Source organism: Miniopterus natalensis, chromosome X (assembly GCF_054644295.1).
Source record: "Miniopterus natalensis isolate mMinNat1 chromosome X, mMinNat1.hap1, whole genome shotgun sequence".
NCBI classification, from domain to species: Eukaryota; Metazoa; Chordata; class Mammalia; order Chiroptera; family Miniopteridae; genus Miniopterus; species Miniopterus natalensis.
The window spans coordinates 97,300,242-97,319,507 of record NC_142103.1 but is presented as its reverse complement, the minus strand read 5'-3'; the positions used below and the strand labels follow the sequence as shown (position 1 = coordinate 97,319,507).

Sequence of the window (19,266 nt, the reverse complement as noted above, 5' to 3'; positions counted from 1 at the left end):
ATTGATAGAAAAAAGTACTTTTTAATATTAAAAATGTCTTAGAAAGATCTCCAATATAATTGTTAATGAAAAGAAAATCAAGTTGTAGAACAATATGTAGTGTTATCCCATATATATGAAAGAAAACTAAACGTACAGCAAAAGTCTGGAAAAAGCTATGCAGTGAAGTGTTTCCAGTGGTTATTTCTGGGGACAGGAGTGGTATTGGTGGGTCGGAGAGGAATTCTCATTTTCATTTGGTATTGTTTGTAGTTTCCAACAATCATATTTATATGTAACTTTATCACATAATCTTTAAAAAATAATTAAGAAAATTTCAAAAAGTATCAAAGAAATTGCTGGATTTATTCTTGGCAGCTATAAAAATGATATATTATGGTTCAATGAGATTCTCCCTTTGCCCCAATTGGGAACTCACAGTGTGGGCTGGCCTTTTAAGCACTGTAGGATATAGTGATGAGTATAGAGGTAGAGTGAGCTCTCAAATTGGTATGCTTTAGATGCACACATTCTAGTACTAGTACAGTCTTTAATATGGACTCTTTTTTTATAACAGATTTATTGAGGTACAGTTCAGTTAAAGTGTAAAATTTAATGGCCTTTAGTATATTCCCAAAATTGTAACCATCACCACAATAAATTTTAGAACATTTTCACCACCCCCCACAAAACACGTTATACTCATGAGCAGTCATTCCCCATTCCTCCCTCTTCCCATCCCCTAGCAACCACTAATCTGTTTTGTCTTTATGGATTTGCCTTTTCTCAACATTTTATATAAATGGAATCACAGAAAATGTGATCCTTTTGTGTCTGACTTCTTTCATTTAGCATAATGTCTTCAGTGTTCATGCATGCTGTGGCATGTATCAGTACTTCATTCCTTTCTATGGCTGAATAATATCCCATTGTATGGATATTGCACATTTTGTTTATTCATTTCTCAGTGTATGGATCATTTGAATTGATTCCACTTTTTGGCTATTATAAATAATGCTGCTATGAATATTTGTGTGCAGGTTTTTATGGAAACATATGTTTTCAGTTCTCTTGGGTTTACACCTAGAAGTGTAATTGTTGGGTCATCTGGTAACTCTGTGTTTAATTTTTTGAGTAATTGCTAAATTGTTTTCCAAAGCAGAAGCACCATTTTACATTCCCTCCAGCAGTGTATGAGGAGTCCAATTTTGCCACATCTTTGACAACATTTGTTATTATCTGTCTTGTTTATTATAGCCATCCTAGTGTGGGTGCAGTGGTATTTCACTGTGGTTTCTATTAACTCTTAATTGACAAACCCATCAACAGTATTAAACTTATACATTTTGATATTTGTGTGGAAAGCCTTCCTTCCCTGAACTCCCAGACCCACTCCCATGTTGATAAGGTTCCTTAGTGTTCACTTTTTATGGGAGGCAGGGCTTGGAGAAGTTATTTGTGCTGTATAAATGCAGATCTTTGCAGATAATTGGTAGGTATAGAGGCAGCATCTAGATGATGGTTGGAATGCTGGTGGATTTCCATATTTCCCTCTTTCTCCTTCCTTATTTCATTTCCCAAATATATTTGACATTTAAGAGTATCCCTTAACTCTTCATCTCACTACCCAAAGGAAAAGAAGAGATCCTAATGAACAAAATCTAGTAGCTGTCTTAGGTTGGTTTCCTAGAAGCAAAATCTGAGACAGGGATTCTGGTACAAGTGATTTCCTGAGAGTGTTCTCAGGAAAAACCCACAAGGAGTGAGGAAAGCAGGATTGGACAGGGGAAGAAATTAGGCAAAAATACGGTTTCTGGAGAAGCTTGACCTCAGCCTGATCCCATTGGGAGCTCTGAAGTGTGAAATGCATCACAGTTTATCCCACCCAGTGGCAAGGAACGTGTGGGGCTGAGCTATAATACCCTTGCTTCAGTCAGTCCTTTTCTATGGGCAGCCCCCAAGGAGGACAGATATGTGATATCCTGTGCAACTCGGGAAGGTACTGCTCATGCTCATCTGTGGGGGCAATCCTTGGGAGGAGGGGGGCAGGTAGAGGTGGGACCTACTGCAGCTGGGAGATCAGTGCCCTAGAAGAGTAAAGGGGACTTGCACAAAAACCAATAGCATTTACCACAGTAGCTGCTTGGGGTTCATTAATTGATTAATGTGTTTTTATTTTGTCCAGTTATCCAATTTCTTTTCCTTCATGTTGGAAAACTACGCACATATACAAGAGAAAGATCCAAGTAAGTAAAAATTAGTCTTTTGAAAAGTAGTCATTAAATATTGAATTGTTCTCATCAAGGGAGAACACTAAACAATTTAAAAGATGCCCACCTGTCTTGTCTATGTGACACCAAACAACTGGTGGAATCAGTTTAGCTGGCTTTTGTCTTCTCTGATGGGTGTCAACTAAATTGACCACTTAATTCTTTCACTTTCAAAAAACTGAATGTTAATTTGTTGAATACCTTCTCCGAACCACAATCTATTGATGATTTCATTCAGTGTTAATTTGTTGAATATTTTCTCTGAACCACAATCTATTGATGGGCTCATTCAATGTTAATTTGTTGAATACCTTCTCTGAGCCACAATCTGTTGATGTACAATAGTAGCTTAGTAAGGAGGGTTTCATTTTTTGTCCATGAAACTTAAGTATTTTATGAAATAAATCTTGGGGAAATGGTGGATTAAACACAGTTGGCTCCATCAGGTTTCTGTTTTCTGCATAGATATCTAGAGACAGGCAACATAGGTGTGGTTCAAAAATGATTTTAAAATAATAATTTTTCACAAGGCATACATTTCTCCTGCAAATTAAGATTTGCCTGCTATCTTCAAGGTAGATGTTAGACTTTAAAATTTTTTTCCTTAATTTGGGGCAACCATTTTTTGTGTTGTTTTTTTTTCTAATTAAAAATGTTTATGGCATCTAAGAGCATATTTTAAATAATCTAGTGAACACCCTTTGAAGTGGCAGCAGAATGATGGTTTAATGCATGCTTTGAGCTAAGTACATATGTGTGAAACTAATTAAAGCATTTAATGATCTGTGGAAGCTTTTTGAATGGTGGAATAGCCAAACCTGAGGAGTGGGAGTGGGTGGAAGTAGGTATTTTGCCATTTTCTTTCTTTTAGATAATTGCAATTTGAAGAGAGTTGTTTCATATTCTTTGGCAAAAATATTTCTGAGAGGGAATATAATATTAATGAAATGAAGCAGCACTCTTTCTGCTGATGACCTAATATTTCAAATTGGCCTGTGCATCAGAATCACTTATGGAGATTCATAGCCACAGATGGCTGGGTTCCAGCCCAGAGATAATTACTCAGTCTCTGATGTTTTTTAAAAAAATCTACATTTAAAAAATTCTGCAGGTGATTAAAAAATATATTCAAAATTTTATCAAAGAAGGGACAGTGGCTTAATCTTCTTATGCAAACTTTACATTACAGAAAAGTACACAAATTATAAGTATATGACTCAATAGTTTTTCTCAAAGTAAACATACCCTTGTATCCTGCACCCAGAACAAGAAATAAAACATTATTAGAGCCACAGAAACGCCCCTGTCCCTCTCCAATTGCTACCCATCCACCCCTACCCCTATCATTACTTTTCTGACTTCTATATCCCAGATTAATTTTGCTTGTTTTTGAACTTCACTATATAAATGGAAGCATAGAGCTTTGAGTCTGGCTTTTTTTACACAACATAGTATTTGTGAGAGTCATCCATGTTGTTGTAATTTGGTCACTCTTATTGCTGAATAATATTCTATATTATGGATATAGCAAAATTTATTCCTTCTACTGTTAATGGACTTTTGAGTTGTTTTCACTTTTGGTAATTTAAATGGCACTGCTATGCATAGTCTTGTACATGACCATTTTGGTGAACATATGTATTCTTTTCTTTTGCTGTGTACTCATTTTCAGTTATCTATTGCTACATAACAAACCACCTCAAAATTTAGTGGCTTAAAAATAATAGCCATTTTATTATGAGTCTGTGGGTGTCAGGCATTTGAACAGGGCCAGTGGGGATGACTTGTCTTTGTTTCAGATAGTATCAGTTGGGCTCACTCATCCTAGCTGGCTGGGGCATGGAGGTCCAAATGGTTTTACTTACATGTCTGGGACTTTTTGGTGTTAGCTGTGAACTTGGGCACCTTACTTCTCCTCATGCAGTTTCTCTGTCCAGCAGGATATCCTGGACTTCTTTACATGGCAGCTGGATCCCAAGAGAGCAAAGGCAGAATCTGCAAGGCCTCTTAAGGTCTATGCTCTAGAGCTCACAAAAATCAGTTCTGCTACATTCTGTCAAAGCACATCACAAGGCCCAGCTGCAGATTCAAAGGGGTTAGGAAAGCTCCATCTCTTGCAGGGAGCAGCAGCAGCATTATATTGTGTATTATAAAGGGATATGGATACAAGGAAGTATGTTTCAATGGGGCCATTATTATAAAGATGTACCATAACCCAGGAGTAGAAGTTTTGGGTTATAGGACATGCATATGTTCAGCTTTATTAGATACTGACAAACAGTTTTACAAAATGGTACCAACTGATACTGCCACCAGTGTATGAAAGTTCCAATTGTTCCATATCCTCACCAACACTTAAAGTTGTCTTTCTTTTTATTTTAACCACTTGGCGGGTATGTACTGGTATCACGTTTCTGCTTTAGTTTGCATTTACCTGGTGAGCAGTGAAATTGCTCACCTTTTTGTATGTTTATCAGTCATGTGCACATACTACTTAGTTAAGTGCCTGTTCCGAATTTTTGCCTGTCTTTTCCTTAGCAATGTGTATGAGTTTTATAAGTATTCTAATTATAAGAATATGAACCTTTGTTAGATAAATGTATTACAAATATATTTTCTTAGTCTTTGCCTTTTATCCACCCCCCCAGTCTTTAAAAGGTGTTTTTGATGAACATACATTTTTATTTCAGTGTAGTACAGTTTTTTTCCTTTATGATTGGTTGTTTATCCTGTTTAAGAAATCTATCTATCTATCTATCTATATATATATCTATATATATCTATATCTATATATCTATATATATATATAGATATATATAAATATATATAAATATATATACACAACACACATATATACATATATACACACTCGTTTGTGCAAAAATAAATACAGGATAAACCTACAGGATAAACCAGAAACTGATGACATTGTTTACTGACAGGGTATTGGGGGGATGAGTGGGAGCAGGGAAGAAAGGATGGGAGAATGAGGATTGGGTAGAGGAGCGAGGGGAGAATGACACTTCTCTGAGTATACCTTTTTGTAATTCTGACTCTTACAACCATGATAATGTTTCAAATCTCCAACAAGATAAAAACAGACAGTGTATATGTGTGTATGTTGCCAAAATAGAATACACACCATGACAAATGAACGCAACTATATTACAAATGATGACATAATCACCTGAAGGAAGTGGGGAAGAAAAAACTAACCTAAGTAACATTGGAAAATAGCATTTTAACCATAACATACCTTGATGAGGTTTCATTTTTACTTATCCTGCATGGGTTTTGCTGAGCTTCTTGATATCTGAGTTTATATTCTTTGTCAGATTTAGAAAATTTTCATTCATTAATTATTTAAAATATCTTTCAAGTCTTAGTATCCTTTTCTTTGTGAATCCTTCTGCTTTTAAACTTAGGAGGCCCTGAAATATTTAAAATGTGATTGCTATGCCTGTATTTCTATATTTTTAATGGTTTGACTTATAAAAAATTTAACACTTCATAAATTTTGAATGTTTTTATATTAAACTAAAAAAGGAAATTTTGATGCTTGGTGGTTGAGAACAATTAAAAAATATAACTACAAAGAAAATTTCAAAGTAGTTAACCAATTTTTCCCACACATTCATAATTTATCTTTTCACCATGATTTGTAATGCCTCCATAATACATTTATTTAAAAATGTGTAATAGGTCATATTTCTGGGCCATCTATTCTCTTACACACCTCTCAATTATAGAATGCTAGAATCATGTTGATTTAATTATTGTATGGAGCAGAAAAAGAAATTTGCAGATTATTGCTGTAGGTCGATTTCATTTAAAAATTATTTCCAGCTTTATTGAAATATAATTGACATATAATATTGTATAAGTGTAAGGTGTACAATGTAATAATTTTATTTGTCTATTTATTATTAAATGATTACCACCATAAAGTTAGTTAACTCGTCCACACCACCTCACTTAGTTACAATTTTTGTGTGTGTGTGGTGAGAAATTTTAAAATGTACTCTCTTAGCAACTTGGAAACACACACTAGAGTATTGTTAACTAGAGTCACCATGTTGTACATTACTGTAGGTTACTTTCTGATGGCCCTCTTTGGTAGGAAGGTTCCAGACAACCTCCACTTAGGCCTATTTGGCATAAGTGCTCTGACTCCTAAGCAAGGTATATTTAGGGATACAACTACACTTCACATTTGCAGATATCAGACCAGATTAATGGTTTTAATCTGAGGCACAGAGTATTTTGAGACCTCTGGGTGTTCCAAAGGTGAGAGGTAACCTGGAAGCAGATGTTTTCTGTGTCCTACTATTTTAGTTGCTCAAAAGCATTTCATAGGGCTTGATGGAGAGACTCTACACATCCATTCCAGTCTGCTTTTCCATATCAGCCTCCTCCCACAGGTATATAGCCAAAGCTGCTATACATAGCAATAGGTTTAATCAGAAACTGGTGGAAGTGGGGGGTGGGACAGAGTGTATGGAAGTGTTGTTTTGACTTTTCCTTTTGCTTCCCACATTAGCCAAAATGTTCTATCAGACCAGGTATTTTATTTATATGTATGTATGTATGTGTGTGTGTGTGTGTGTGTGTGTGTGTGTGTGTATACATATGCATATTTATTTATCCATATTGTTGAAAATATACAGATGTCCTTTTTTTCCCCATTGACCCCTTCCACCCTGCACCCACTCCCCACCCCAGGCCTTCACCACAGTATTGCCTGTGTCTATATATTTTATTTTGTATTAGTTTCAGGTGTATAGCATAGTGGTTAGACGATCATACAGGGATGGGCAAAGTAGGTTTACAGTTGTGAATACATGAAACACAGAGTAGTTTTATTCTTGTAGTATTATTTATTTTTGGATTATATATTTTTCCATATGAACAACTATAAACCCACTTTTGCCCACCCCAGTATATTTTACAAAGTATTCTCCCCAGTATTTCCAGTACCCACCTGGCACCATACATAGTTGTTATAATATTATTGACTGTATTCCCTATGCTGTACTTTACATCCCTGTGACTATTTTGTAACTACCAACTTGTACTTCTTAATCCCTTCACATTTTTCACCCAGTCCTCCAACCCCCCTCCCCGCTGTCCTGTATCTGTGAGTCTGTTGCAATTTTGTTTGTTCGTTTATTTTGTTCTTTAGAACAAATATAAGTGTCCACATGTAAGTGAAATCATAGGGTATTTGTCTCTCCCTGGCTGACTTATCTCACTTAGCAATAATACCTTCTACGTACATCCATGCTGTCACAGATGGTAAGATTTCATTCTTTTTTATGGCTGAGTAATAGTCCATTGTATATATGTACCACCACTTTTTATCCACTCATCTATTCATGGGTTGCTTCCATATCTTGGCTATTGTAAATAATGCTGCAATGAACATAGGGGTGCATTTAGTCTTTCAAGTTGGTGTTTTGTGTTTCTTCAGTTATATACCTGAAGTAGAATTGCTGGATTATAAGGCAGTTCCATTTTTAATTTGGGGGGGACCCTTTATGCTGTTTTCCACAGTGGCTGCACCAATCTGCATTCTCACCGACAGTGCACAAGGGTTCCCTTTTTTCCACATCCTCACCACTTGTTTGTTAATTTGTTGATGGGGCCATTCTGACAGGTGTGAAGTGGTATCTCATTGTGGTTTTAATTTGCATTTTTCTGATGATTAGTGACCTTGAGCATCTTTTCATATGTCTATTGAACATATATATGTCCTCTTTGGAGAAGTGTCTATTCAGGTCCTCTGTCCATTTTTAAATTGGGTTGTTTGTTTTTTTGGTGTTGAGTTGTTTGAGTTCTTTATAAATTTTGGATATTACCCCCTTATCAGATGTATCAGCAAATATGTTCTCCCATTCAGTAAGCTGTCTTTTTGTTTTGTCGATGGTTTCCTTCGCTGTGCAAAAACTTTTTAGTTTCATGTAGTCCCATTTGTTAATTTTTTCTTTTGTTTGCCTTGCCCAAGGGGTTATATCAGAAAAAATGTTGCTACAAGAAATATCAGAGATTTTACTGCCTATGTTTTCTTTAGGATTTTTATGGTTTCAAGTCTTACATTTAAGTCTTTAACCCATTTTGAGTTTATTCTTTAAAAAAAAAAAAAAAATCTTTATTGATTTCAGAGAGAGGAAGGGAGAGGGAGAGAGATAGAAACATCAATGATGAGAGAGTCATTGATCGGCTGCAGCCGGCAACCTGGGCATGTGCCCTGACTGGGAATCGAACCCCGATCACCTGGATCCTAGTCGACGCTCAACCACTGAGCCATGCTCAGCTGGGCGAGTTTATTCTTGTATATGGTGTAAGAAGGTTGTCTAGTTTTATTTTTTGCATGTATCTGTCCCTTTTTCCTAACACCATTTGTTGAATAGACTGTCTTTACCCTGTTGTATGTTTTTGCCTCCTTTGTCAAATATTAAGTGACCATATAGGCATGGGTTTATGTCTGGGTTCTCCATTTTGTTCCATTGATCTGTGTGTCTGTTTTTATGCAAGTACCATGCTGTTTTGATTACTATAGCCTTATAGTATAGTTTGATACCAGATAGTGTGATTCCTACAACTTTATTCTTCTTTCTCAAGATTCCTGTGGCTATTCAGGGTGTTTTGTGGTTCCATATAAATTTTTGGATGATTTGTTCTAGTTCTATGAAATATGCCATTGGTATTTTGATAGGAATTGCATTTAATCTATAGATTGCTTTGGGTAGTATGGACATTTTAATGATGTTAATTCTTCCTATCCATGAACACAGTATATGCTTTCATTTATTTGTATGTTCTTCAATTTCTTTCTTCATTACCTTATAATTTTCTTAGTACAGGTCTTTTACTTTCTTGGTTAACTTTATTCCTAGGTATTTTTTAATGCAATTGTAAATGGGATTGTTTTCTTAATTTCCCTTTATGATAGTTTATTATTGGTATATAAGAATGAAACAGATTTCTGAATATTTATTTTGTATTCTGCTACTTTACTGAGTTCATTTATCAGCTCTAATATTTTCCTGGGAGAATCTTTAGGGTTGTCTATATACAGTATCATGTCATCTGCAAATAATGACAGTTTTAGTTCTTCTTTTCCAATTTGGATGCCTTTTATTTTTTCTTCTTGCCTGATTGCTGTGGCAAGGACTTCCAGTACTATGTTGAATAAGAGTGGTGAAAGCAGACATCCCTATCTTGTTCCTGATCTTAATGAAATGCTTTTAGTTTTTTCCTGTTGAGTATGATATTTGTTGTAGGTTTGTCATATATGGCCTTTATTATGTTGGGATGTGTTCCTTCTATTCCTACTTTGCTGAGAGTTTTTCATTATAAATGGGTGTTGGATATTGTCAAAAGCCTTTTCTACATCTATTGATATCATATGATTTTTTTATCCTTCATTTTGTTTATGTGGTATATCACGTAATTGACTTGCAGATTCTGTACCAACCTTGCATCCCTGGAATAAATCCCACTTGATCATGGTGTATAATCTTTTTAAAGTATTGTTGGATTTGGTTTGCTAATATTTTGTTGAGGAATTTGCATCTATGTTCATCAGGGATATTGGCTTATAATTTTCTTTCTTTATAGTATCTATCTGGTTTTGGGATTAGGATAATGCTGACCTCATAAAATGAGCTTGATAGCCTTCCCTCCTCTTGAATTATGTGGAATAGTTTGTTAAGGATAGGTGTTATATTTTTTGTTGCTCTGATGAATAGGATATTTTCCCCATTGTATCTCCTCAATGATTATTGGTGGTATTTAGGAAAGCTATTGATTTATATCTACTTATTTTGTATTGTGCTATTATTGAATAACAATAATGAAATTATTATTATTGCTGGTATTTATTAAATGTTTGCCATATACCATGTCTTTAAGTACTTTAAATATATCTTTCCATTTAGTCTTCATGACAAACCAGTGAGATCAGTATTATTATCATCCCCTTTTTGTGGATGAGAATACTGATGCTGAGAAGATAACCTCCCAAGGTTATTCATCTCATCAGCAGTGAATCTGTGATTCAAACTCGTATGTTTAACCTCTGTATTATATTAATTCTATCAATTCTGGGAGTTTTTCAATGGATTTTCTCAAGTGTATATATTTAATCACACTCGCCACAAGTAACTTTATTTTTGTATCTTTGTGTCCAGTAGTCACTCCTCTTATTTTGACTTCATGTTTTGTTAAATTGTTAAAATGAAACAGTGAAAGTAGGCATCCTTCTTTTGTTAATGATTTAATAGAAAAACCATTATTGTTGATTTAAATTTAAAAAATTATGTTAAGGAGGTATCCTTTCATTCCTAGTTTTTTGAGTTTTTAAAGATCAGGAACAGGTGTTAAATTTTATGAAATGTCATTTTGTAAACTATTGAGTTTATTATATGGACACCCAACTGTGTTAATTCAGATTCATAATTTAGAAATGAAATAACTATAAATGAAGTTCAATTGGTGCTTTTCCTTTTCCAGCAATATCTGGAGCTTGTTTTCAAAGTGACATGTGGGTGGTAGAGGCAGAAATTGTTTGTTGTTTTTTTTTTTTAAATTATGGGCTTAAATTTTTCCCTTATCCAGATTTCGAGTCTGTATTAGGTAAAAGAAAAGATTTTGTATAGGGGGCATTTTTAAGGTGTTTTCTTTTGAACAGCTTGTAAAGATATTACTTGGTTATAATTCAAAATTTTATTATATTTAATTGGGTTAGATTCATGTTGACAGAATTGTAAAACAAATATATAAGGATTATTTCTAATTACATGTTGCACAAATCTTCATATATTGTTGGCATTCATTAAACTGTTATTATTAGTTATAATAGTTATAGCCCACAAAGACAGTGCTTGCATTTGAAATGTTAAAGCTTTTAATTGTTTTTTATATGACCTACATTAGCTATACATTAGAAAGAGAATCTATGTTATTCTTTTAATATGTGGTTAAAAACCAGCAAAAGGATTATGATTTGATATTTACTGATATTTCATATTGAGTAGTTTGTTTTGTGTTTTTTTAAAATAGCAGCATCTTTTTAAATTAAAAACATTATTTTCTATTATTATTATTTTAATCCTCACCCAAGGATATGTTTTTATTGATTTTTTTCTTAGAGAGAGAGGAAAGGAGAGGAAGAGAAAGAGAGAAACATTGATGTGAGAGAGAAACATTTGTCAGTTGCTTCCCGCACTTGCCCCCACCAGGGATCAAACACACAACCTGGGTATGTGCCCTGACTGGGAATCAAACCTTGGACCTTCTGGTGCAGGGATGATGCTCCAGCCAACTGAGCCACATATTGAGTAGTTATGACCAAGAATTGATTTAGGGAAATGGTGCTTTTTCATATGTTTATCACTAGATGTGTCAGCTGATGAGAAAGGGAGAATTGACAGAGCATAGACAAATGCAAGGATTAGGAAAAGAAAGTTGTTTCTTGTTTATATCTCACAGAGTTGGGAATACTCAGTAAGTCAATTGTAAGATGATATAGTGAAACTGCTGGGGTTGTGTTAGTTTTGTTTGTTGTTGTTGTTTTCCCAAGAGGAGCCTGATATTTCAGTGTGTAGAGTTAAGAAGAGGAAAGTTTTCCCTTGGAGCAGGATGCATCTCTAAGAATGACTACCAAGTAGAAATGAGTGGCTTGATCATTAAGATAGTTCAGTAGATTATTTAGGCTTTACTGCTTACATAATGAATCTGAGATAAAATTTACCAAGATGCTCTGCATTTCTTGTTTTCAAACATAAAATGAAGTAAGCTATTGTCAAATCTCAAACCAAATCCAAAAGAAAAATAACCTGCTGGACCACACTGAAGACAGACATTATTACTCCTAAATTCAACTTCTTAGGAAAAAAATATTGGATACACAGTAATTTAGAAAACATTTTAAAATTACCAAATATGGCTTTGGAAAAAATTTTCAAGTTTAGTTCTTAACTGTAATCTCTCAGAATAAGTGAATCATGAAAAAAACATATTCTGTCTACATCTTCTAACATCATACCTTCCAAACATGTCCACTCTAAATATTCAAAATGATAGAAACTGCTTACAGACAACTTCTGATTAATGGCCTTAGTAGCAATTTAGTGTTAATGCATCGAAGAGTATGTCATTGTCCTCTGTATCAGTTATCTGTTACTTAAATAACATGGGCTAGATATTCAAGAAGGTATTTATTGCATTTAAGTAATAATACTGTGTATTAAACAACCACAATAGTTCACTAGCATGTCATAAACATTTCTTTTTGCTCATAAATCTACAGATTAGCTGAGCACATCTGCTGCTCTTGGCAGGCTTGATTTGGCAGTTTTTCGGGTCTTAGCTGGAGTTCACTCATGTGTCTGGAGGTCTGTTGGCTGGTGGCTGATCTAGGATGGCCTTGGCTAAGGTGACTCAGCTCTGCTCCACATGGTGTTGGAGCTTTCAGTAGGCTAGCCAGGGCTTCACGGTAGTGGCATGGTTTCAAAAGAGAGAGCATGGAAACAAACAAGTCCTTGTGAGGTCTTGGCTTGGAACTGGTATGTAACACTTCCACCACACTTTTTAGGCCAACACAAGTCACAGACCAGCTTCAAGGGCTGGGGAAATAGACTCTTGGTGAGACTAGCTTCAAAATCACATTAAGAAGAACATGGTCAGAGTTTGGGATAGGGAATTGGGGTCACTGTTGCAATCAATCTGCCACATCCCCTTTCATCTTTCTCCACTTGATTTGGCCAGATTTCTGTTCTTGGGCTGATCATTTCATGGGCAGTCTAGCAAGAAAGGGACTCTGGATCTCAGCACCTACTGAAATGGGCAGTGCAGGCAATGTTATATAGAGATGTGTCTCTCAGAGAGATGTCCTTTGGATTTCTGCCGGTGGTTTGTCACCTAACTTTATCTGCTTTGTTACCAAGAAGAAAAAGAAAATCACGTCAGAAAAACTGTATTTATATGAAGAGGGAGACAAATCAATTATAGCTAAGTAAAATTTGAAGTGTTTAATAGGGGGAAAATTAAATGTTGCAGTTTAATTTTCTGTAGATCATGGATAGCAGCAAATGTTTGAACCAAATACAATGCATTGTTATGTTTTCAACCCCATTTGTAAAAATCTGAAATGTAAGAGTGGGCAAAAAATGTAGACTTAGAACTTCAGAGCATCAAAATACCGTGACTGACTAGTTTTCTCTGTGCTTCTCCCTCTATTCCCCACTGGTGAGCTCACTGCTTTGGTAAAATGTCCACCCAGGAAGGGATGATGGTGATTCATGTGCGTGTACCTACTGGTTTTAGAACAAATCATTCCTCGTGGTTATATGTGGGATATCTCAGTACAGTATTCATAACATTTAGCACAGTGCCTTATATGAGCTAGACACTTAAGAAGGTATTTATTGCATTTGAGTATGGGAATGTTGATTTTTGCCCCCCTTTCTGTTTTTTTCCCAGCATTAGCAGATCGGCTATTTGGTTGCACCCTCCAGGAGGACAGGGATAGGCAAGATTGTATAGGGCTGATAGAGGTCCCAGATTCCTATGGTGGTCCTCGGGTGCAATTTCCACTCAATTCTACTTCTCTTCATGTACTGATTGAGGCCTTTAAGAAGCAGCAGGTAAGTGGAAGCGAATACTGCCTTGATTCTTGTACATAATGTGTTCGATTACTGTTTGTGGAATGTGTGAATGAAAATACTTCAGCAGCAATGCATTCCCTTGGGGAAAAGCTTCACATTGAATGAGCTACCCTCTGCTTTTCTTAACCCATTGAATAGAAGTATCCTCAGGTGAACAGAAACCTCTTCTCTATCTATAACTTATGGCATTTCCTTTTTCTTTTTCTGAAATATAATTCACCATAAAATTCATCATTTAAAGTATAAGATTCAGTGGTTTTTAGTACATTCACAGGATTGTACAACCATCACCAGTAGCTAATTCCAGAACATTTGCATCACCCCGAAAAGAAGTGTCATACCCATTACCATTCCCTTCTCCTTCACCCCTGGCAACCACTATTATACTTTCTGTCTCTATGGGTTTGTCTATTCCAGATATTTCAGACAAATTAAATCATATAATATGTGGCTTTTTGTGTCTGACTTCTTTCATTTAGCATAATGTTTTTAAGGTTCATTCATGTCTCAGCATGTTTTATTACTTCTTCTATGGCTAATAGTCTATTATATGGATATACTATTTTTGTTTATCAATTCATCAGTAGATGGACTTCTGGATTTTTTCTACCTTTTGGCTATTATGAACAATGCTGCTATGAGTATTCATGTACAAGTTTTTGCATGAACATATGTTTTCATTTCTCTTGAGTATATACATAGGGATGGAATTGCTGAGTCATGTGGTTACTCTATGTTTAACTTCTTGAGGAGCATCCAAACCATTTTCCACAACTGCACCATTTTACATTCCTACCAGCAATGCATGAGGGTTCCAAATTTCTCAAATTATTTTGTCAACACTTATTATTTTCTGTTTTCTTTTAAATTTTATTTTTATTATAGCCATCTTAGTTGTGTGTGAAGTGATATCTCCTTGTGGTTTTGATTTGCATTTCCCTGATGACTAAAGATGTTGAGCATCTTTCCATGTTTATTGGCCATTTGTACACATTCTTTGGAGAAAGTCTATTCAGATCCATTGCCTACTTTAAAATCAGGTTATTTCTCTATTTATTATTGAGTTGTAGGAGTTCTTTATATATTCTGGATATAAATCCCTTACCATATACATGGTTTGCAAATATTTTCTCCCATTTTGTAGGTTGTCTTTTCACTTTCTTGATAATGTCCTTTGATTCACAAAAGTTTCTAAATTTGATGAAGTCCAATTTATCTGTTTTTTTCTTTGGTTGCTTGTGCGTTTGGTGTCATATCTAAGAATCTGTTGCCAAATCCAAGGTCATGAAGATTTACCCTTATGTTTTCTTTTAAGAATTTTATAGCTTTAGCTCTTACATTTAGGTTTATGAACTATTTTCAGTTAATTTCTATTCAACTTCATTCTTTGCATATGGATATGTAGTTTTCCCAGCACCTTTTGTTTAAGAGTCTGTTCCCGCCCCCCTATTGAATGGTCTTGGTACCCTTGTCAAAAATTAATAGGCCAAAATTAATAAATCCATTAATGGTATGGATTTATTTCTGGACTCCCAATTTGATTCCACTTGTGGTGTGTCTATCCTTATGCCAACAGCACATTGTCTATTACTGTGGTGTATACATTGATTAGTTTTCTTATGTTGAATCACCCTTGTATTCCTGGAATAAATCCCACTTGTTCATGGTGTATAATTCTTTTAAAATTCTATTGGATTTGGTTTGCTGGTATTTTGTGAGGATTTGTATTTTATTCATAAGTGATATTGAGATGCATTTTCTTTTCTTGTGATGTCTATATCTGGCTTTGGTATCAGGGCAGTACTGACTTCATAGAATGATTTAGGAATTGTTTCCTCTTCTATTTTTTTGCAAGAGTTTGAGAAGGATTGGTGTTAATTCTTTAGATGTTTAGTAGAGTTCACCAATAAAGCTCTCTGGTCTTGGATTTTTATTTGTTAGGAAGTTTTTGATTAATGATTCAGTCTCTACTTGTTCTAGATCTGTTTGGATTTTCTGTTTCTTTTTGAGCCAGTTTTGGTAATTTGTATGTTTCTAAGATTTTGTACATTTCATCTTAGTTATCTAATTTGTTGGTGTACAATTGTTCATAATAGTCTCATAATTCTTTTTATTTATTTATTTTTAAAAAAATCCTTACCCAAGGACATGCTTTTATTGATTTTAGAGAGAGGAAGGGAGAGGGAGAGAGGGAAACATCGATGTGAGAGTGAAACATCAATCAGTGGCTTCCTGTACTTGCCCCAACCAGGGATCAAACCTGTAACCTAGGTATGTGCCCTGACTGGGAATCGAACCCGAGACCTGTAGGTGTATAGGACAACGCTCCAACCAACTGAGTCACACCGGCCAGGGCTCTTTTTATTTCTTTAAGGTCTGTGGGGATGTCCCCACTTTCATTTCTGATTATAGTTATTTTCATTTTCTCTCTCTTTTTTCTTAGTCAACGTAGCTAAAGGTTTTTGAATTTTGTTGAACTTTACAAAGAATCAGCTTTTAGTTTTGTTGATTCTCCCTACTATTTTTCTGTTCTCTACTTCATTTATCTGTACTCTAATCCTTATTTTCTTCGTTTAGCTAGCTTTTGGGTTAGTTTGCTTTTATTTTTCTAGCTCCTTAGTGTTAAGTGAGACTTTTCACTTGAGATCTTTCTTAATGTAGGTATTTATAGCTATAAATTTATCTCTGAGCATCACTTTTGCTTTATCCCATAAGTTTTGATATATTATGTTTTCCTATTCACTCATCTCAAAGTCTTTTCTTTTTTTATAATTTATTTATTGATTTGAGAGAGACAGACATCGATTTGTTGTTCCCTTTATTTATGCATTCATTGGTTGATTCTTGTATGTGCCCTGACTGGGAATTGAATCTGCAACCTTGGTGTATTGGAAGGATGCTCTAACCAACTCACCTACCTAGCCAGGGCAATATCAAAATATTTTCTAATTTCCCTTGTGACTTTTTTTTTTTTGACTCATCATTTGTTTCAGAGAATGTTGTTTAATTTCCAGATATTTGTGAATTTTCTGGTTTTTCTTCTGTTACTGACTTCTAGTTTAGTTTCATTGTAGTCAGAGAAGATGCTTTGCATGATTCCAATCTTTTAAAATCTATTGAGGTGAAAGATTTATAGGATATGAAGAAAGACACCCCAGTAAATTCAATTAAGAAATAAAATCTATAGAAGCTTGTTTTGTGCCCAACATCTGGTCTATTCTGGAGAATGTGCTATGTGCACTTGTAAAAAATGTGTAGTCTGTATTTGTTGGGTGGAGCATTCCATAAATGTTTTAGATATAGTTGTGTGTGAGGTCTCTGATATTTCTGTTCCTTTAGCTTGTGTTCAGCTAGTGTCTTGACAGAATTTCCTTGAACCCCAGGAGCTATTTAAAAAAAAAAGAAACCAAAGAAAAAAGAAAAGAAAAACCCAGCCTTTGTGGATTGGCTCTGTGTTGGTACACCCCTTCACTGCTTGGCCAGGCTGTTTTCAAATTTGTCTTAGCCTTTACTTCCTGCTTGCACTGAGCCATTTTTAAATTGCCTTTTTCTGATTTAGCCTTTGCTTGGTAGTTATAAACTTTGACTTTTTTCCAGAGCTCTCACAGTTGATTATGACAGTTTTTTTGTTTGTTTTTGTTTTGTTTTGTTTTGTTTTTAAGTATTTCTGTGAAGGGATGAGCCTTGGAGCTACCTACTCCATTATTTTCTCTGACCACCCCCAAACCCTCATTCTCAGGTGAGGACCCTAAGAACATACCCTAGGAATAAGAGTAAACTAGAAGTAGACTAGGAATTGAAGCAAAGGTTTTAATCCTCTAATTCCTGAGATTGAATTGAGATCCTTTTAGATAGCTAGTGCTCCTAGCCACTTGCCAAAAGAAAATTTAAACCCTCTCTGGAAGAAAATAGGCCTCAAATTATTTCTCCAAGTTTTCATATACCATGTCCAGAACTTAATACAAATATTAACTAAGGACAAGATTCAGAAAAGAAAACTGAGGATTTAGAGTGCTTTTGTGGAGAAAATCCTTAGCAATCTGCTAGTTCTTGGATAGACAGGAAAGATGGGTCTCTCCCCACTAATCAACATCTAGGGGCCCTTCTCTTTCCTCCTAATTTTCATATTACTTCAAATCTTGATTCCTGTCTTTTGAAAAAATTAATAATGAAAATTCTCCAAATTTAAATCATATGTGTTTGGGGTCTGGAATAGAAAACAATTTTATTATTTTAATAGCTAGGAAAATGGAAATTTCGGGACACCATGAGTCATGATTGTTCCAAAGGGTTCCATCTGTCCTGAATCCCATACCCAAAGCAGTAACTGAACCATATGTAGATATGACCCCTCTCTCAGCTTTCAGTAATCTAAATCAGTGCTGTCTAGTAGAAATATAATGTGAGTCACATACATATTTTAAAATTTTCTAGTAGTCACATTAAAAAAGTAAAAAAAAACAGGTGAAATTAATTTTAATAACATATTTTATTTAATCCATCATATATAATTGTCATTTCAATATGTAATCCTATTAAAAGTTTTTAATGAGGCATTTTACTTTTTTTTTCATATTAAGTCTTTGAAATCTGGTATTTTGCGCCTACAGCATATCTCAATTTTAACTAGTCCCATGGGACTAGTGGCTACTATATTAGTCCTGACCCATAAAGTGGTGTTAACATCTGTTAAATTTGCATTGGCTATATTACTTTTTGGCTTATGCTTTTGGAATATTTTATAATTAAAAAAGGGGAGAACAACACACTGGATTTAAAACAAACAAACAAAACCCCCAAAGGAGAAAACAGTAAATCTGTTCAAAACAATGATGTCATCAAGAATTTAACAGGAGGAGAGCAATGGAATGAATGGTCATAATAGGAGATAATCCAAATGGTTTATTTGGGTTTTGTATATGTTTCATACTGAGACTTATACAATATAAATGTTCTTGCTGTTCTGTAAACTCTCACAATCTGTGTACCAACAATTGAGCCACACCTGGAATGCCTGGCTCTGGAGTTCTAAGGGCTTGTCTGGCTTCCTTTTGAGATCTCTCAGAACCCAGTACCACCACCTACTTTCCATCCCAGGTGGCGGAATGTTCCAAACAAATGCAAAGCAGCCCCTCCTCAACAGTCTCTCTCTACTTCTCATTTTCATTCTCTCTCTTTACCCTCCTTATTTATTTATTTATTTGCTTATTTATTTATTTATTTATTTATTTATATTTATTTGCACACTTCCTTAGGGCAAGGGAGTCTACTATTTTCTCCATCACTTCTCTTGGGCTTTACTGACCAATATTAATCAGAAATGTTCTGTGAATGGGTGATGTCAGTTA

General features: G+C 34.9%; 1 protein-coding gene across 1 annotated transcript in view; it reads left to right on the top strand.

Moving 5' to 3' along the window:
- The window catches only part of PPEF1 (protein phosphatase with EF-hand domain 1), a 96,232-nt gene that overhangs the window by 35,814 nt on the left and 41,152 nt on the right, over positions 1-19,266 (top strand). The window contains exons 8-9 of the mRNA XM_016199350.2: positions 2,165-2,225; positions 13,734-13,897. Of these exons, the coding sequence (XP_016054836.1) occupies positions 2,165-2,225; positions 13,734-13,897 (225 nt within the window). The remainder of the gene's footprint in view (positions 1-2,164; positions 2,226-13,733; positions 13,898-19,266) is intronic.